This window comes from Lonchura striata, chromosome 1A (genome assembly GCF_050655825.1).
Source record: "Lonchura striata isolate lonStrDom1 chromosome 1A, ASM5065582v1, whole genome shotgun sequence".
Taxonomy (NCBI): domain Eukaryota; kingdom Metazoa; phylum Chordata; class Aves; order Passeriformes; family Estrildidae; genus Lonchura; species Lonchura striata.
Genome location: NC_140741.1, coordinates 49116669 through 49138325, shown reverse-complemented (window position 1 = coordinate 49138325; position 21657 = coordinate 49116669). Strand labels below are relative to the sequence as shown.

Below are 21657 nucleotides of genomic sequence, written 5' to 3'. Positions count from 1 at the left end.
TTACTAAACCTTCTATAAAATTTTGTGTAATATTAGCTAAATATTTCATCCAAAAATAAATTATAAATGAGGCGGTTATGAATGTTATGAAACTATCTAAAACTGACTCATTTCAGTGCCAGTACTAGCAGCATGCCTTACTGAATTTAGAAAAATGATGTGAGCAAAGAACCAATACTACAAATTCTTTGTCAGTACATGCTGGCTCCTCCCTGCCCAACAGTACCTTTTACACTAAAAGGCTTCATTTTCAACTTTGGGTGCTGAATCAAAGGTTCTTAATCTCTCCAACATCCTCTTGTTCTGCCTTGAACCAGTGCAAAACACCCTTGCACAATTGCACACAAGGTGCTGATCATGCAAACCCCATGTCTGTGTAGTCTTTCACCCATAAGCATAACCCCTTGACTAGAGATTTCTCTGAGCAGAGCACAAGGATGTGTTATGGACTGAGAAGGATTCACAGGAATAAGAGAGTAGCACTTCGGCTATGTTTACAATCCTCCAGAATGTTCTGAAAGACTTAGTACCAAGTATTTTTCAGCATATTCCAGTGCTCAGTTCTGATTATCCCTTTGAATAATGTGAATTTAAGCAAGATTAAAATATAATTCCTATGATGGCTTCTCTTTCCTCAGTAAAATTCCTAAGAGTCCCCCACCAAAGTATCTCCTCCGTAATTGAGTGTAAAGGGATAAGAAAAGGAAGCCATGATCAGCAACTTTAAAAAGCAGGAGGAAGAAGACAAAAAATGGAGCATGTTAGACATTTTATCCTCTGACCTACAATGGGGAACTCACACCTTGTATTCTTCCAAAGTCAACAAAATATGACATTTATCCACCCTCATCTCTCGTATAAAACTTGTCTCCGCAAATGTTTGAGCCTTCACCAGTCTGGTCTTTCCCTCACTAAAGCCCTCACTTTAAACCCCTTTTCCATTTCCCTGGTACTCCATACTTGCCTATTCCAGCTACAAAACTTTAATGCTCCAACTGTGGCTCACTCTTGCACCCTGCCATGCCACGTTGCCTCTTCTATCCCCTGCATATTAAGCAGTTCACTACAAGTACTGTTGTCCTTATTCTCCTCTTCATCTCCCAAAGCCTTCACTCTATACTAAAACACAGCACTGCTCTCAAGTACATGCTCCTTTCCTCAGCATGAAATTCATTTAATTAATGTGAGTCAATTAACTAGATTGGGCATCTAGCAATTCCTGAGAGTTAATGTTAGCAAATAAGATGAGGAAAGGGGTACATTCTGCAGTGACAATAAAATACAAAAGCAGCTTTTCTCTGTCAGCCTAACTTCTGTCAGGATACAAGTGCTGCCACCACACAGGAAGCAATGACACAATACACTAATTTTGTCTCCTTTAGCATTCTGCAAATTCTAACACTGGAAGCTGACTATATACTGCACACCAGAGTGTCTTGGAAGTTTCCCAGTGAGAAGAGCTTCTTGCAAATAGAAGCTGTGAAATGGTTTTGGAAATGAGGTGTTAAATTATAATTGGCATTTCTGCTGTCTTTGATAGCAGCATAATTTTGTTGGCGACACTACCACAGGTATGTACTGGAAGAGATTTTAAGAGTATTTCATATTCAGATTTTTTTTTAAATGCAACAGTCAGAAAAGTCTCTAAAAATGAAAAAGTAGAACAAAACACCAGGATGTCCTAGTGGCTTTTACAGAAAAGAAAAAACCCTATTGCAACAGGGAGCGCACAGCACCAGGACTGGACTAGTAAACACAGCACAGGCACTGTTCCATCATGTGCAAGCTTGCTCCAGGTCACTCACAAAGGCAGCCCCTCTGCCTGTTCCTGTGGAGAAGCAGCACTCAGCACAACACTGTCCTCTCTCAGGCTGCTGGGGTTAAGGACTGTCCTTATGCATGTCAAAGGACAAGATCTATTGGTGTCACAGAGCTGGCCTCTACTCCAGTGTGCATTTCAAGAGAGGGAACACCCCACACTTTCCCACTCTTCTGCAAGAACAAGTATTCTCAAGTACCTGCTTGACCACCTAAAAAAAAATGGATAAATCGATATCTGCCAGGGTTCACACACAGTTTTGTGATCCACTGAGGACTCTTGATTTTTTCATCCCATTCCTGTTAATTCCATTTCCACTGTGACTAATACACTGGAACCTTTCTTTCCTGGAGCCTGTTCCCTTTATCATTATTACAGCAGATATAGAGACATTTAGGTCACTCCAGATGAACTAGGGGTACCACATTCACTCCCTAAGTAACAACACAACAGCTGTTTCTCACAGAAACACTGATACAGGCACGTTTCAGGTATAGTAAAGATGAAAGACATAACAAGAAAACACTCAAAGGACCTGAGAAAATGGAAGGTGAGAGGATATTTCTCAGAGACAGGGAGGTAAATGAGCACTTTGCTTTCTATTTATATTTTGTTAGCCCTCTTTTCTCAGTTTATGGAACAATATTTGTCCATATTATGATCCTTTTTTTATTACACAATTAATACTACATATGCTACATTAATCTGCAATTGCTCTAAGAACACAGCAAAGATACTAATCAGCACTGTGCTCTCTTGTGCTCCTAACATTCTGGTTTGTCTTTATAAACAGCTCCTTGGCTGGTAAGTGGACATCATTGCTCAAGTCATAATGCTATACAACTATGTAAGAAGACACATGGCAATATCCAAAAACAGCAATGCTTTTACTATGCAAATCATTACCAGTAAAGGGACAAGCACAGCCCTTTTTCTGCAAAACCTGAATAAATAAAGGAGCTTTGTCTATGAAATTCAGAAAAGACTTGAAGGGAAATAAATTCTGCAGCTCATTCATCTTGGATTGTCTCCTGAGCAGCTCTGCAGCCCACTCTAAAGCTTTTCAGCTGTGGTAATTACTACAGGGTGTTAGACCCATGAGTCTGTACAGCTCTGGTTTTGCTGGCCATGTCCATGGCTTGCACTGTTCAACTGAATTTCCCCCAGTTCAGCTAACACAGAGAAAAACACCCAGGATTACACTACAGCAAGTATGCATATCCTGTCCATATCCCAATCTGTTCGTCTTCCTGTTTTTCTCTTTCCTCACACCTAGCTGTGTTCAGTGCCTAGCAGTACTGACGTTTTCCCCCCTCGCACAGCCCCCTTAATTATCAGGCTAGCTCAGAGGTCCAAGGCTGTGAGGGGAGGAATATCAGGAGATGGCAAAGATTTCCAGAAGAGGCTCTTACCCCGATATATGTTGGTTCAGCTTTCTTTATTCTGTGGTGTCCATGTGGAGAGCGGGCCAAAAGAGAGTGAACAGGAAATGTCAGGGGTCTATCTAGACTTTGGACAGGGAGGGCTTCTCTGGCTCTCCGCCAACCCCGTTGGGGCAGGAAGGAGGGGTCCAGGGTTATCTTGATCAGAGACACAGGGTCCTGGGGAAGGGGGCACAGAGTGCCCATGAGCTCACTGTAACACAGGACATTCCCCTTTAGGACAGTATCATGAACAATCAAAGATTAGCTATGGAAACTGCATGCATGATAAGAACACATATAAATTAATATAATTCCAGCAACATTATCTTACTTATTTTGATAACATTGGAAAGGCTACTTCTCCACTTTTACAGAGACAAGCTCTGTATATTTTTAGAGGGCAAAACACACCCACAACCAGAAAGCTTTGGTCTGCTCTTCAATATGGTATATAAAAGGTTTATGGATTTCATCAAAACTGGTTAGTTTGTTGTCTAGACCACAGATTATTTTTCATAAGTTTTTTGTCATATCTGTGAGCTGTTTTGCAATGATGGATGAGACTATTGCCTCAAAATCATGATTTTCTGTAAGCAGGGACGCCCACTGAACCCTGTCAGATGGAATATCACCTTCTCCCCTGGAGCCTTATAAACTAAGGGCATAATCTATTCTCACAGGGGTATACAGGAGTCCAGGACCAAACTACACTTAACTGAAGGGCTGTTATACAGGAATAGAATATGAATTATACAGTTATAATAGGAATTTTAAATTTTTGCTTGCATAAGCTGAAATTGCTACTGAAACATTACACCAACCAGAGGTTTTGGCACTCAAATCAAAGTCGGTGATTTTGGCCCTTCTAAAGAATGATGTTCCTAGAAACAGTGTCTGTTAGGTTTAATTTCTCATAATATAAGAACTATGGATCATGTGTAGGCATAAGTGTCAAGTAAAATCTATGTTCAGTTTACAAAGAAGTGAAATTGTGTCCCTTCCATAATTTCAGTCCAAGAGCTTAGAGCTTAGCAGCCATACAGTCAATTGTATGCACAATAAGAAATAAATCACAGTTTGCATATGTACAGCTCTTGAAACACATTTTTCTTCGGGTATAATGACAAGGAGCCCAAATATGCAGGAGATTGGAATACGTGTAATAATTCTCTTCTGTAGAAGGATTAAAAACACTTATCGTAATGGACTAGGCATCAACTACTGCCAAAGGTATCAACAATTTTCCTGTTTATCATTCATCACTTAGAAAAATCTGCTGCTGCTTCTGTCTTCCTCTACATGATTTCAGAGTTAAAAATTAAATATGAAGCTTCACATTTCATTTTTAACAGTTAATTGCTGCATAAATACACAGCATAAAGCAAAGCACAGACATTTTATAAAACCAGAATGGTTCCCAAATATTCAGTTGCCTCTTTATCTACATTTCTTTTGCAGTAGATATATTTGAAAGATCTACTTTGAAGTGACTCTTTCTACAGTAAGGCAAAGTTAAATTTGCCTAGACAGCATCTGAACTAAAAATTTAAACTCCTCATCATTTTGAAAGCAATAGAATTGACATTTATTGCTGTGCCATACCAAACTACAGCCCCACCTCAGGATAACAAAAGACTACACAGTAGATGGATGCTTTAAGAGCCTTCCCTGGAGCCCTCCAGTGCGTACTGTGATGTCTGTTTAGATGATAAACTCCAAGAAATGCCTGGACCTGAACATTTTTCTGTATTTTGTGCAGATCTACTTCTTATGGTGTTTAGAATGATCATCACGATTAATCCATAGATAAACTGTCCTAAGGAAGCCAATGTTACTTTCCCTGCAAGAGCACAGCCTCAGATGTGGCATAAATACCATTTGCTCTCAGTTATTTACAGTGCCTATTATGGCTCCCCAGGGAGACATGAGTCCAATGCCTAAATTCATGGGTCATGCAGGGGAGGTAAGCACCAACTTTATTAGACTCTGAATTAGGCCACTGATTCGTAACACCCACAAAGCCTTCATGCTGATTATATACATATATATACACACACATATATATATATTTATAATCAGCAGACATCAGTAAACCCTTGCCAACCTCCTGACCAAAGCCACACACAGAAAAAGCCAGAACACTGCACTGCACAACAGTGCTACCACTCCCCTTGGTCAATCTGTAGAAAAACTGTGTCATGTCATACACTTCAGCTCTTTCAATATAAAAAACCAAGGTAGAGTAATGCACCTCAAATTATCAAATGACCATACACTAATGTGATTTTCCCTGTCTACTGCCTTCACAATAACTGAAGTAATAGTCACTTCAGCAGTGGAAAAAAAAAACAAGAAATAAAAAAGCCAAATAACTGAAAAATATCTAAGTCACTACCAACTAAAAGATTAAATTTATTCTCAGTATCTCAACCTTGTTTTTTAGTTAATTTGATGGAATGAAAGGACATTATTGACACATGGCCATTGTGCATACCCAGTCACATGTGCCTGTGGGCAGTGCATGAATGAACAGTGTTATAACACTCAGACACCAATTTATAAGTAAGCCATGGGGCTTTAATGAAAGTTGATGGATGATTTTTGAAAGGTGAATGGCATAGGTGAGTTTCCCCTTTTGCTAAATGTATATGGTTTCCATTCTTTGGTATTTATACTTATGTAACATGACTTTCAAATAACTTCAACTGGGAAGTGGCAGTTAGCTCTGTCTGCTAACTGGTTGAAGAAAACAACCCATCTGTAAAGCCTTCCTTGAGCAAGGTGTTTCTTTTCTGTTTTGTGCTTAAAAGGAAATGGAAGCATAGAAAAAAAAAATAATCCAAAAGGGGGAAGAGACCTGCCAAAGGAGATACCTATGTGTATTGTATTGCCTGTTAGGATACTAAATTCCTGGCAGGGCTCACATGAATATCTTTACCTGTGCTCTCTCTAGTACTAAATCTTATTTCCGATGTTTAGAAGCAAGAATCGTAATAAAATCTGTGGACAAAATCTCCTAAGAAACCCAGCAGAATCTGCCCTGGTGGTATTGCCCTACATTCCACATATGGCAACATACACTTTGAATTACAAATTAATGTCATGTATGCAAATAAAACTAAGTCTAATTCTCACCTGTACTGGGTTTGCATGGCAAGGTTTTGGTGTGTTACAGAGGTGACTTCTGTGAGAAGCTAACAGCAGCTTCCCCCATGTACAGCAAAGCCAATGCCAGCCCCAGGAAGACCCACTGCTAACCAAGGCCAAGCCCCATCAGTCATTGTGGTAGCACTTCTGAGGTAACGTGGGGGAAAAACTGCTGGGAAAGAGTGGTTGGAAAAAGGAGAACATGTGAGAGAAACAGCCCTGCAGACACCAAGGTCAGGGCAGAAAAGAGCAGGAGGAAGTGCTCCAGGCCCTGGAGCAGAGATTCCCCTGCAGCCCGTGGTAAGGCAGGATGTGACCCTGCAGTCCATGGAGGTCCATGGAGGAACAGAGATCCACCTGCAGCCTGTGGAGGACCCCACATGGAAGCAACCTATTCCTGAAGGACTAAACCCTGAGGAAGAGACCCACACTGGAGTAGTTTGTGAAGAACTGAAGCCAGTGGGAAAGACTCATGATGCAGCAGTTTGTGGAGGACTGTCTCCTGTTGGAGGGACCCCACGCTGTAGCAAAAGCCCTCCACCTGAGGAGGAAAGAATGGCAGAGACATGATGAACTGACCACAGACTCCAATTTTGTTCCCCTGCACTGCTGGGGGGAACAAGGTAGAGAAAATCAGGAAGTCTGGAAAGAAGGAGAGGTACAGGGAAAGTGTTTTAAGATTTTTATTTATGTAGTACCTTTCTTTGATTTGATTGGTAGTAATTTCCCTCCCCCTACCCCCTCCAAGCTGAATCTGTTTTTCCTACGATGGTACCTGGTGAGTGATCTCTCCCTGTCCTTATCTCAACTCAAGAGTCTTTCATCATATTTTCTCTCCCCAGCTCAGCTGAGGCAGACACTGACAGAGCAGCTTTGGTGGGCACCTGGCATCCAGCCAGGGTCAACCCACCAGATCACCCTGGTACCAGTTACACACACTTCTTTACTCATACATTACAGTAACAGTTACTTCAATCAATACTGAATACCTAGTAAATCTATTTTTAAGTCTCTACAATACATAGAAGGCTTAACATATCTGTTTTAGTAAATAAAAAAAAAATAATTGCTGTTCTGAGTAGTAAAATCTACTCACATTACATTACACATATATAAACTTGCACAAAAGAAATTTTCAAGATAAGAAGAGAGAATTTCTCTCCTGCTGCACTGAGCTGTAAGTCATGAACACTTCCAATAGTCCACATTCAGTTGTTTAATCTCTTTTTCACAACGGAACTAATTTCAGCCCAGAATTTAGACAGATGCTTAATACCCTGTTAGGTTGTTCCAGTATGGCCACAAAAACAACTATTTACTCTATGTCATCTTTGAGTTCCATAGTATTAATGTTCTTAAAAAAGATAATGAACTTCTAAACACTTTCCAGTAAATGTTACTACCATGTTAGGCCTTCATCAACAGGAATAGTCTACAAGCTTCAATATGTCAATCAAAGTTTTGTATTAAATTTTACTTTTAAACAATCTAAATCTACTGGACAAACACAGAATATTCCAGGTTAATAGTGTGCCCTCTTTCCCACCGAGCATGAACAAGTCAACACAGAAACTTCAAAGGACATCTTGAAATTCTCTAGCATCAGGTACCAACAGCTATTCTTGCCCTTAAAATACGAGGCCAAAACTGCCTGAAACAATAAGGATTCCCCAGGATCAGACAGGAATGTCAGCTTTTCTTTGGGATGAAAGAACCATGTAGAGTCATCTGGGAAGAGGGACAAAACAATCTAATAAATGGAAAAGCAGTAGAGACAGAGATACTGATTTCAGCTAGGCAGTTCAGCTGCCTCCAAAAATGAAAGAGGTGGAACCTCCTGCCTTCTACAGAGGTCCAATTCAGCTCCTGACTCCTTCCCAAGAAAAGCAAGGTCTGTAGCTGACATATATTTACATCTGCCTACTCAGTGTATGAGTGTCGAGAGGTCCACTCCAAAGAATTTCTTAAGAACTATCAGACCTTCTAATCACATTCCCAATTACTTATGGAGTGTGACAAAATCAAAAGAAAAGGGGAGGAAACAAATGAGTGATGCAAGACACTGCTACAGAGAATTGTCAGGATGCAATTGGGCATTTTTTCCCCAGTTCTTTTAATTAGTTTCAACTTTACTACAGTTCAAATTGAAGTATCACCACACACTATTGATCCCAAGTAAAGCTCAGATTTCTAAAAAAAACATTTCCACAAAGATACATATATAAAGCACTTACTTAAACAACTACAACATCTTGAAAGATAGTAATTGAGAAATACAAGTACCTGTTGTCCCCATGGGCAGGATCCTTGGATTTAGTATCACTATCATAAACAAAACGCTCCTGGGAGATTACTATGATGTTGTCTGTAGTTTCATTTCCCGAGATAGTGATAACAGGGTAACCCATCTGTAGTGTCCACTGATCCATTACCTCTTGGATATTTACAGATTTTCCAACCCTTTTTAAAGCCTTGGGGGAAAAAAAAGAAAAGTTTCAATACCCTGAAGCAGTATCAACATGTACAACCTCTTTTTTTTTGTCCCTAGTATCGTAACTATTTTTGGAGGATAAAATAACCACAAATGTATGTAGATACACACACACACACACACACACACACCAAACACACACACACTACATAATTGAACTTAAGGCTCTGTATCTTAAAAATAAATGTTGAGTAATCTTTAAAGAGAGGAAAGTGACAGTCAGAAAGCCACATCATTCAAGTACTTCTGCTGAAACAGAACAAATAACCTGCTTTACAGGATTTTAACAAGAGCCACAGAAATACTGGGTATCTATTTTTAACCAGCTAAGGTTAAAAAAGACAGTGTCAGTTTATCTAGCAACCTGCAATAAGGCATATTTGAAAGGCCTTAATTTCCAAAAATACAGGGCTTATCTGTTCTGAAAATCAAAATGACTAATTATTTGAAAATATTGTCCCTTACGTCCAAAGTGAGGCTATGTATACCTAGATATCCCCCTGCTGCTTCATAAACCGCACCTGTTAGAACACATGGAGGATTAATGTGTTCACATTTGATTCTATATGTCAATAAAAATGCTGTTTTACAAGTGGATTTTCATCTGAAACACAAAGAGATACTATAGCACTGTGGGAGATGAGACTGCATATGAGGGGAAAGAGGCATCATTTGTTCTTCAGCGACAGACATGCCCCTAGCTGTTGAACAGTCCAAGATCACAGAGTGAGCAACCTCTGATGAATACAAGTAGAAGATGTCTTCAGAACTGAAGCTGCAGTTGCACTGCCTTAGGAACAAAGGGGCTGGCAACAAATGCATTTACAACTGAAGCAAACAGAATTATTAGCTGCAACAGTAGATATGAGCATACAGTATAGCTATAGTGGTTATGAACCAGAATACAGTCTCATTTTTGTTCCACTTTATTAGCTGCAGATTCTGCTGTTCTTTCAGGACAACATTCATTCCTCCAACCTCCCATCACCCAGAACTGTCCCAGAGCCTTTAACAGAGGAAGGAAAGAAAGAGTCTTGCAGTGACATTCAGCTACAGATTAAGACACAGCTTTAAAAGCCTGACTGTATGTTACTTGTCTCAACTCTCATTAGCAGTCAGTACAGACATACGACTTGGTTCAATTGCCCACATGGAGGTGAATAATGTCATTTGACCTTTACCTGCCACTCCAGAAGAGCAGAGATTTCCCAATATATCTTATGCTAAATTGGTTAGACACACCTGAATGTCTTAAACATCCTACTGCACCTAATGTGGCATTAGTTGCCTATATCTGAACAACCATCTCCAGTCTCTAGTCAAGTCCGTGGTTCAGGCTTATTATAAAATAATCATGTAGTGGCTAGCCAATTGCATTACTCTCTATGCTCTGCTGACTATATCAACTATATTTCTGGGACTCCAGTTGTTCCTATTCACTAGTATTTAATGACATATCCTAAAATATTCAACATAGTTTTTCAGAACCAGTGTATCTACAACAGATGTGCTTCTCATGTGGCAGCTGAAAACTAGGTAGGATAAATTAAGGTAAAAGCTGTTAGAAGTCTGTGAATCATCAACTGAAGACTCAGTGAGAAGAAGAGAATATTGGACACCTAGTTTACCTGTATATACCTGCTTGTTTAATGTCCTGACCTCCAATAAATCCTGGTTTTGATGTCAATAGTTACAACTAGAGTGTCATGTTTTCTATGGCTTGAATAGGTACCTGTGCCAAAACTCTCTGCCTGTACTCCACATTGCCCTCCACTCAGTCTATTTCTGGGGAAGACTCAGATAGCTCAGACTAGTTCCACAGGGGAGAAATTATGGGACACTTTGCTCATTTTACAAAAATTATAGCCATTGTGGAGCCCCAGACCAGGTTCTAGAACTCAAGCCAAGCCTGGATATGTAAGTCTCTACAGCATGCCAAATATTACAGTAAATAGTTCTCTGTTTACATGATACTTTGAAGCTTTAGTATTTTTGTCCTTCACAAAAATCTTAACTCCATACAAAATCACAAACTCACATGATGGAAATGCCAAAGCTTGGCACTATTCTAGCTTATGGGTCTCAGTGTGCTGCCACTGAAGTCACTGACAAATTCCAAGGAGTATCTTTTACTGCACACCAGTGACATAGCACATGCAGGGAAATATATTCTAACATAACGAAGTATGGAAATGCTGTAGAACTCATATTTTAACTCATATTTTAACTCATTATTTGAGTTAACTAGGTTAACTCAAATGGAATTTCTTTGCATGAATTTTTATCTTTGCTCTGTGGCTTGAAGATCTCAGTATGCACTATTCACTTCTTATCTCACCAAGAAAAACACCATAGCAAATTCCTAGTTCTTCCTCAGTGCAATAGATTAAAGCATTTTACCTTTGACAACGTGTTCCAGAGATCATTTCTGGCGGCATTGCCATACTTGTGAATGGTTAAATAGTCCTACAGAAATAAAATAAAAATAAAAATCAGTATTACAATACATAGGCCAAACAACTAGAGCTGTGCATCACTGCTATTAGGAGTTAAATTACAGCAATGTTTGCATTTGTTAGAAATCTAGAAATATACAATATGTTAATCCTAAGGGAATAAATAAACAGTTTAAGCTACTTTGCAATGCAAAAATTGTTGCTAAAAATTTAATTTACAACATTAAATGCTCTTCCTTTTCTGTGTAAGTCATTCTATAAGCTAAATGCCTTTTATATATATATATATATATATATATATATTTAGAATACTAATCTTGGGAAAGGTTCCTAGGTACTTCTCAGCAATGAAAGGAGAAGCTGCTGAAACACAGTTCCAGTTGCTATTTTTTCTATTTTTCCAGGTCATTCTGCTTTGTCTAGTGTCAAAAATCTGTGCACTTGGATGACAGTTGGATCCATTACATTAGATTTAACTGAGCAATAGTCCATCTGAACTCCAAACTCTTACCTAGGGAAATCCCGGCCCTTCAGTGTCAAAATATATCATCCTGGCAATGAGGGTTGCAACAGGTTATCACAAAGGCTTTCCACAACAGGGAGCAGTGGAGGACACATGATGCTTGTGCACAGGAACCTACACGTTTTCAAGCCACCTGTGACACTTAACCAGTCTGAGGAGGTTGTAAACCGAGTGCTTTCACTTATTCTGCCACAGTTTCAATAACTGACCATCCATTCTTCTCCCATAACAACCACAAAGATAATTCCCAATAAGCTTCCATCATATTACAATAACTTCCAAAATTAATAGTTTAAGCATATTACCAGCTTGGGTCTAGGTCTTTCAAGCATAAAATACTTCCTTTTTAAAATGACTTCTGGAGAGGCAATACTGTTGTCTCCCGCTATCCCATGTCCCTTGACAACAGCTCACTCAGTTACAGAAGTGAAATTCAGCAGTGATTACTTGAATAACATACATTTCAAGAATTTGATTGGGAGAATTAAGAGAAAAACACAGATCAGAGGTTGTACATCAACTGTTTCTCCTACAACTGAATTTCTACCATCTTTACACAATGGTAGAAGACAAACCCTAATTTACTGCACAATGATAAAACTAGGACAAATTTGCTGACTGTGCTGTGTTTTGTGTGAAGTAAGATACTTTGGGAATAATTAGTATTTGGAAAGCAGATTTTCTGATACACAAATTGTAGCACCTGTGACAGATACAGCATTTGTCAGCCAGCTTATAGTGAAACAAACAACAACTCCCATTTAATCACAGACTAGGAAGGCTAAATGAGAACACTGACTCTTTAAATGCAGTGCTGAGTCTTAGCAATGTCATGAGACTAACTCAGAAAAAAGACAATGTTATACAGGCTGCCCCTATAGTACTCTGTGGTTCCCTTTTGTCTAAAAATACAGAATCATTTAAGGCACAGTGAAACATTCAATAGTTTCCAAAGCTAAAGAAGCTGAATTGCAAATTAGAAAGCTAAAATGGGAATAAACAAAAGTGGAACAAGGTAAATAAATAACAAAATATATATGATCCACATTTTAAGCAATACTAGAAAATGCTACATATATTGGTCTGTCTGAGAGATGCTGTTAGAAACATTACAGAGCAAAAAAAAAAAAAGGGTGGGACACTTGAGGACTTCATCCAGGCAATAACCCTGTTTACCAATCTACCATTAGACATTATATTTGACTTTTACATTTTGTTCAGAAAGACTGAAAAGAAATTAAATGCTTCTGCCTTTTTCTTTTGGGTTTGGTTTTGATTTTTTTTTCCTCCCAATACATGGATTGGGAAGTTTAAATGTGGTTTGTCACTCAGTTAAAAATGTATTACCCTCCAATCTAACATGTTTATCTCACAAAGAAAAACAAAAGGAATCCTAACCTTTACTATGAAATAAGAATATACAATAAGAAACACAACGTCTTGGTATGATCCTTGTACCATACAGCCTAATCATCAATTTTGTCATTATTTCCTGAAAGTTGCATCAAGAGCATAAACGCAACATAAAACTAGGAGTGCTATCAAATGCATGCACAAAAAGCAGTCCTGAGTGACAGCTTGTATCAACACAGCCTTTCAGTAGGAAACCGACATTGGAATCTCAAATCTGAGTGTGCTTTCCAGAAGCAGAAAAGCAAAAGGCTTCTGAACTATATCAAATATCCTCTTATTCCTATTCTCATATATTTTTTTTTCAACAATAATCAGTATAGACACCTGGAAATTACAAAACTAGAAAAACATATAGTGGTACCTCCCACAACTGCTCTTCCATCATCCAGCACTTCAAGGCACCAGGAATACTAAGCAGATTAGTATCCTTGCATTTAATAGTTATCTTCTGTGAATTTGGCTGGTTACTTTCTGAACACATCAGCATTTGCAACACCTTATGAAAAGCATTTCTCACTTCAGTGATTTGTTGTGTGATACCTGTTCCAAATGCCTGCGGGTCTGCTGGTTTCATCTGCTGCTTCCCACTTCTAGCATTAGAAGACACAGTGCATTACTGTTCCCCACTTCACTCTCCCCAAGCCACTCATGTTTTTACAGATCTTTATGGGAATGTGTACAGCTTTTATATTGAGAACTCCGACAAATCCAACCACTCCCAGCTCTGCTGAAAAGTTATACTGCCACACCAGCTTCTGACTCCAAAGGTAGTTTGGATAGTTTCTGACCCTGCCTGAATTTTCATTCACCAGATGAGCCTCACTTCCTCTTCCATTGACAGGCATTCAGCTTAAAAAGGAAAAGACATATCAACATCAAATACATATAAGGAAATAGTAAAATAGGATCCAAAGACCTATACATACCATACTTGTCTATTCTAAAGATGGAACAAGCAGGAATATAATCCATTTTTCCTCCTGTGATTCATATCTAAGTCCTAAGCAGCTTGCAGAGGGCCAGAATACATGCCCGCATTCACTGTAATTCTCCAGGGCTGGAGTACTAGCTGCCCCATTGCCTGTACATTCAGTAGCAAAACCATAGCAAACAGAACAGAGATGCAAGCCACAGAACAGAAAAGGAGGATGACACTGAAAAAACAGCTGTCTGAATCTAAGCTGTGCTCAGCACAGCTCCAAAGGAGGAAAAATGACTTAAAGCCACTTATTCATAAACACATATGTCCAAAACCATCTGGCTGCAAGGCTGCTTCCCATCATAAACTTGCAAGTCTATCACTGACAAAAGCTGTTCCATTGACAGGAGTATGCTGGAGCATGAAGTTATGCATTAGCCACGTTCTTGTCAGCTATAGCCCTACAGTGTATGTGAGCACAGAAGATGGCATGAAAATCTCTTTAACAACTCAAGACCCAAGAGTGCTCTTCTACAAATCTTCCATTCTCCTTCACTGTAATGCAGCCTCTAAAGTTTTTCACTGTCATGGAGAAAGTAGGAAGAGTTTGCGGACCCTAAGGCACTGTCACAGAACATGAAAATTAATCAAAAATACACAACCAAAAGAAATCATTTGGGTTTACATTTTCAGCACGCATCCTCTTGTAATATAATTCCTAATGTTTTCACATTAAACCATGAAGCCACTATTTGCCAAAAAGAATAATGGAATGTGATCCATTCACCTCTATCAATAAAAAAATTAATCAGACAATGCAGTTTTCTAACATGTTTTACAAAGTCTTAACATTAAGTAAATAAATAAATTAACAACTAAATATCCTGACTCTGTGATACCATGAAAACTACGTCCATTTATTGCACTACCAAAACATAAGAGCCTTCCAAAAATCTCAACAGATTTAGACTATAGTATAATGTGTTACCAGACAGTAATCTTAATCCCCCCCCAAAAAATAATTAAAAGGCTCAGTGCTTTTGAAATTATTTCTTGCAAACTGGAGAAGATAGCTTGAACAGTAGTAGGAACAGTGAAAAATGTTAAAAGATTTTGAAAGATGTTTTCAGTAATGCTGTACTGATTAAGCTTTCAGACTTTTTATTGTAATAGATATTTGTAAGAAAATGAGATTATTTAAAAGGGAAAAGCATTTCATTTCTTTGCAATATTGCCTATTAACTAGGCCTCTTGGTTACAAAATAAATGAGTGACCCCACTATCCAAACATGATAATGCTCACAATTAACAAAAGGTAGAGACTGATAAATACCAAAAAGTTAATACTAAAAAGTTAAGCAAGTGTAAACTAGAAGTAAGTCTCCAAACATGTGCCTTACTTTCAGGGGAGATTGTACATCTATAAACAGAAACCGAAATATCAAATCTAGGACTAAACTCCTTTCTCAGTTAATCTGTATGAAGTTGATTGCTCAGCTGAAGGAACAGCTCCAGACTTACATGAGTGATGATGAGATCTGAAACATATTGAGATTGAGTAACTTCATTTTTTTCCTAAAGATAACTGGAAAATTCCACTATACGAGGGAGGAAAAAGTAGAAAACTATTTTAATCTCCAATTCTTGTGGCTATGTTTCTCCTTTCTCAAGGCTCAGGTAAAGCAGACCTGCCTCTACCTCCCTTTTTTCTATTTCATTCCTACTCCATAGTGCACATCCTCCTCCCTTTGCCCTACAATATGTTCTTCTTCAATGGTTTTATACCTGAGTGCTGTTTATCACTGAAGATTTAATGCTACAAATAAATGCATTTAGTTCAGGTAGAAATCAGGCTCTAAGGCTCCAGGTATCAAATAGAGTGTGTTTGCTTTCCTAAAAATTTATATATCTAATCTTAAGCCAACAGACACCATCTGACAGATGCTGACTCTGACTATAACATGCCCCTTTTTCCTCCCTTCCTTCATACTGCTAACATCAAATCTGCTGTCACATATTATCTTAACATTGTCTAACATTCAAATAAAAAAGCTTGGGCAAGGGTCAGAGGATAGTGCACATGTTCACAAAGGTGACCAACAAAAAAAAGGGAGTAAGAACCAGCAGTAAAGGACTACCAAAAAGCTACAAAATTCTAAATATTCTCATAAGAAAGGAAGACTACTGGATAGAAAAGCTAAAATAGCCAACAGATTTGCAGTATTTTTCAGCTTTACAACAGACTAATCCTGAAGAAACAGCCATAAGGAAGGGAAGTGACCACCCTCCCAGCTGGGCAATCAGCCAAGCAACAAAGGAGTAGGTAAATTCACATTACTGGTCATGGTCAACACTGTGTAAGGCAAATTAGTTGGGGGTTAACTCTGTTTGTATCAAGAATTAATTTGTACCAGTGAGTCAAGACGCAGAACCACCTCCAAACTGAAAGAACAGCTGTTACCAGACCAGTTGTCAAAGCACTACTGCAATGCCAGCTAAGAAAAAAACTGGAAAACAGGTTTTTCCTGGACAAGTAAGCCAAACAACTGCTTTACTTTCTACATAATTTTACTAGAAGAGCCCAAAACTGCTTTTAGGCAGTCTAGTAAGAAACTGCCAACATACAGAATATACTAGAGTCATAGAATATATTTTTATCACAGTTTCTACCAGAGGATCAAAAATTTTGATATTCTTCCTAGACTTTAATCTATTACTACATTAAAATGTTCTTCCTACAAAAAATAAAGTTACTCAAAAGTCAAGAATTTAACTAACTAAAAAATCATTTAAACTTAAAATACCAAAAAGCCAGCATCAAAAATATATTGAAATAGCAAACACATAAGGAGTACAAGGTAAAGCCTGCAGATAGCAAGCCTGACTATGTAGATAGTCCTTACCTAGTATTAAAATTATCACATCTGTTACAGTCACAGCATCAAATGCTTTCCTGTATCTGCCTTGAGCTACAGTTTGATGACATCTTGGTGGTACAACCAGACCAAGCAGGTCCCACAATCTTTGCTGGTTCTTGATGACTCTGTTTGTGATGCTACTTTGCAGACTAGACCTCTGAAATGGCCTGTATAGGAGGGAATCTAATATTCCCCACTAAGGACACCCTTCCTTCTTTGATCAAGTTTACCAAGGAGGCTCCAAACTCTTCCACTGCTATAAACAAAGTGGTGCTGGGTGGTCATGAGTGGAGGAGAACAAGCAGCCGGAAATAGCATTGAGGAAAACAGTACAGTGGTTTCCTAAGCCACTGTCCTGTCCAAGTATGTGCCAAGTATTATGAAGGAGACTGAACAGAAACATACACAGTGGTGATTTCAGAACACAGTTAAGAGAAAAATTATCAGTGCATCACATTTAAGGGGAAAAAAATTTCATTTTGAAGTGCATTTCTCTAAAAGCAATGTTCAAATGTTCTTTTCAAATGTTTAAATAACAGTTGGTAGTGTCATTTCTCATCAAGCTAATTTTTACAGTGAATTAGTTAAGCTTCATTAGAAATTATGTGCGGACACTGCAATCAAAACTGAAGTCAACTAAATTCAGAACCTTCAAATAATAATAAAAACACTACACTACCATAAATCAAAGAAAGGAAATAACATTTAACTTCAGTTTTTAAAGTGCCCACATGGTGCTACTATGAGGTTTAACTAATCCAATTATAATTCCCACCTTCTGCAGCTTTGAATGAACTTTTGTGTTACCTTGTTTAAAACATCTACTTACCAAGAGCTTCTTAGCTAGCTTCTAGTTCAAACTCACAAATAGGTAAAAAAAGCCCAAAGGTTTGCAACATACTTCAAAACTATCATACAAAAATTCACTTCAGCTGCGTTTTGTCTTCTCTTTGGGTTACTATTTCAGTGAACACATAAAATCCAAGGGAAGAAACTTGGTGGAATCCTATCACTGTACACCAGCTGAAATTCCAGCCCTTAATTTCTGAAAGGTGCATTTAGACTTTTTTCATGTACAAAAGTGATATAACGCTGACAAACCAGCAGCAACTGGAAAATATCCAGTCAACATGTAATATCTACAATTAAATCATTACATCTAAACAGCAAGCTATAGCTAGTAATCAGAAAGAGTGAAACTGGAACCACACATGGAAATAAATCTTAATTTTCTCTGGAGCCAATGATGCTGAATAGGCCACATAATTATAGTATTTTACTTTGTCCTTTTTCCTTTGTAATTCATGATACTCCCATTGATGCTAATAATAATCAGATCAGCAGAACTGACATTTCTGGCATTTTAAAGGCCAATGGGAGTTTTAGCATTGATTTTGTGGGAGAAAAATTAGGGCAATGCTGAGAGTATCTCATCAATGGTATTAGAAGTATAACATTCATTTAGAGGATCCAGACAGGACCTGTGCCTTGTCATATGCAAGATGACATATAGGGGAAACCAGTAAAAGAAAGCAGGCAAGAGCCATCACTAAGTCAATGGGATTGCTTTCTTTGCTCTACCCACTACTTGTTGATAAGAAACCAGTACTGTAAATTAGAAATAAGCCAACTAAAATCAACATGGCCCTTTGTTTTCATTCCAACACAAAGAAAAAGAAGAAAAACTTCAAGTGACTGTAACTCAATTTTTCAATTAATAATCTTCTGTAGTACAACTCTGTGAACTCAGTGTAAATGAAGCATCTAAAACCAATTACAAATCTGTATTCTGACAAATTTCCAGCTACTTTAAAATATATCCTCCTTTGCTGAGAATCCTTGTTAAAATATCAGAAATACTAAATTGAGAGGTTTATTTTCCTTGTAAAATTCAACTTCACCTTTTAGCTATTAATATGAAGAGGAGGGCAGTTCCATTTTGAAAGACAGCAGCAGGAGTTGCAGTGTGGTGGCAAAGCAGTTTGTAAGTGATATCTAAAGGGAACAGTAAGAAGAATTGCAAAGTTACTGCATGGCAGAGTCTGATGGTATCTGCTGTGCAGTGAGAAACTAGCTAGTATATGAAGCTTGGCTTTAAAGAAAAATGTATTTGATGTATTATTTGGTTGAGGTACTAAAATACTGAGCTAAGGACAAATCCTAAAGAAATAAAGCACTCTCTGAAATTGAACTGCATATATTTGACTGAATTTGTACATTTATTTAATGCTGTCTTGTCTGGTTGTATAACACACTTTAAACCTAAAACCACACATTGCTCCAAAAATATATTTTTAGTGCACACAAAAAAAAAAATGCAAAGTTTTCCAGAGATATTTAGATGGCACCTGCTCATTCCTTTGCATTAACTTGAATTATGCCCAAGAATTGCTAACCAGGCAAAAAATCTCAGCTGTACTTTTCTTTAACAATTTTCTCTCTATAAACACCAGACTGTGAAAGAAATTATTGCTACTTATTATGAAACAGTGTCCACAAACCAATCAAGAAAACTTACTTCAAGCATGTCACCATGTCTAGATCATAAGGACCTGCAACACTTGTACATTAACAGTGAATAACAGATAGAGAAGCAATGAGCAAATGTTTCTCATTGTGCAAAACACTTTTATACAATTTGGTCCCCAGAGCTGCAACTTTTTTTTCCAAAATGAAGACACCTTAAAAATATTAGCCCTTACATCTGATGATATGTGTGTCAACATAGCTACAGTAACTTAGCTTTAAATGCATCTGGGGAAAGGAAAAGGAAGAAGGGGAAGAGGAAAAGGGAGGAGGAAAAGAAGAAAGAGATGATAAAGGAGAGGAGAAAGTTTTTACAACAGCATGTTTTGTCCAGCATGGATTCAGGATATCTTTTTTTCTGAATGTCCTCCACTAGACTGAAGTAGATTGATCTATTTATTCCATTTCCAATATATACAATGTGTTAACTAGGAGTCCAGTCCTGCAGTATTTGTTCTGAAAATATCTCCACTGACTTCTAAAGAGCTAATGGAAATTCTGATTGCATAAGAGCATCAAAATCACGCACAAAATGTTTCCCTTCCAGTGCCCTGTAAAATCCACTGAGCTGCCTCGTGGCAACAGAGGTAAAGTTGGCACCGAGCTGCTATCAGGAAAACAGTGTAATTCTATTCCAAAAGAAAACATTTTTGCAAATAGCTGCTGAGCCTGGTGACATTATCTGGAAATTCATACCTATCACTCTTTCTCTTAATAATTCCTATAATAAAAATGGAGGAGAAAACAGTCATAACTGAATTTCATAGGCAACAAAAAGAAGCTCACTGAAGGCATGCCAAGTGAATGCAGTGAAGGCATGCAGTATCTGTAACATGACTGACTCTAACATTGCCATAAAGGGCAATTCTGTTCTGAGAAAACAAACTTTGTTTATACACAGTGTGTATACTAATTGTTTTTGTAAAAAGCTTTAGCAGCAGAGAAAAGTAACATTTTATCCTAGCTGAAGAACACTGTGACTTCCTCCTAATGATGGCAATACCATCCATAACCTTACTCTGAACCCAGGCACTGGGTACAATGCTGGCTTTTGAGGTTCAGCAGCAGCTACCCTCACCACATTTTATGTTCCTTGCTGCCACCTCCGATGTGGGCAAAGTGTAACTGAACTGAAATCCTGCCTTAAAAGAGTTCATCCATCTTAGACTGAATTCTTGTCCAAAATTTTAGTCAACACCAGAAAGCACTGAAAAATATCACATTTTACTTTTTTTTTTTACTAGTGTGTCCTTTCCTCTGCTGTCCCCATGCACTGGAGCACAGCTCTAAAGGTCAGAGGAAAACTATCTTGTTTCAGGAAAATGCTTTTTCGTAGCACTGATCACTTTTAGATAACCCAGCAGCAACAGAGACCCTCTCTCTCCCTGCAGGGACAGCTCAGGGCTGCTCAAGCTCAGAAGGAGACTCAGGCCCTGAAGCAGAAAGCAAAGAGCCCCTGTCTCCCTTCTCCTGGCAACGCCCAACAACTGGGGAAGAGAACTGTCTGATCCAAATGCTCCAGGAACACAAAGCAGAGAAGAAAGATGGAAAGGAGTTTATATAACCAAACAGGAATGTTCTGCTAATGCACCATTTCAGGAAGAAGCTCCCTTTGCAGAACACCAATGTTATATGGGGCAAAACCACCAGCATACATGATGTGCGGCTGCTAAAATTATGGGTGCACTATGTTCAGGCTTGACAATGTTCTGCTTTCAAAAAGGTAATAGTTAAACTGCAGAATTGTAGCTAAACCAAATACCCTCACTCTGTGGATCAGTTGTTGCACACCAGGAGACAGCACTGTGGTCTCATTTGTAGCAGAGGTGGACTCTGCGACTGAACCTGATGTGACATCTGTTCTGAATACCTGAAATGGTTCAAAATGCTAAACATTTTAACAGAGTATCTTCTTGGGTTTCAAAACAGATATCCAAATTTCATGGCTCTTTTTAATTTTACTCACATTGGTCCAATTTCCCTTCAGATGTACAGGCACTCCATTCTCATTAATTTCTTTA

At 38.3% G+C, this 21657-nt stretch overlaps 1 protein-coding gene across 2 annotated transcripts in view; it reads right to left on the bottom strand.

Moving 5' to 3' along the window:
- The window catches only part of TRHDE (thyrotropin releasing hormone degrading enzyme), a 213544-nt gene that overhangs the window by 66127 nt on the left and 125760 nt on the right, over positions 1–21657 (bottom strand). For both annotated transcript variants that reach the window (XM_021528979.4, XM_021528977.4), the window contains exons 8-9: positions 11282–11347; positions 8674–8861 (exon numbers count right to left, since the gene is read on the bottom strand). In XM_021528979.4, the coding sequence (XP_021384654.2) occupies positions 8674–8861; positions 11282–11347 (254 nt within the window). The remainder of the gene's footprint in view (positions 1–8673; positions 8862–11281; positions 11348–21657) is intronic.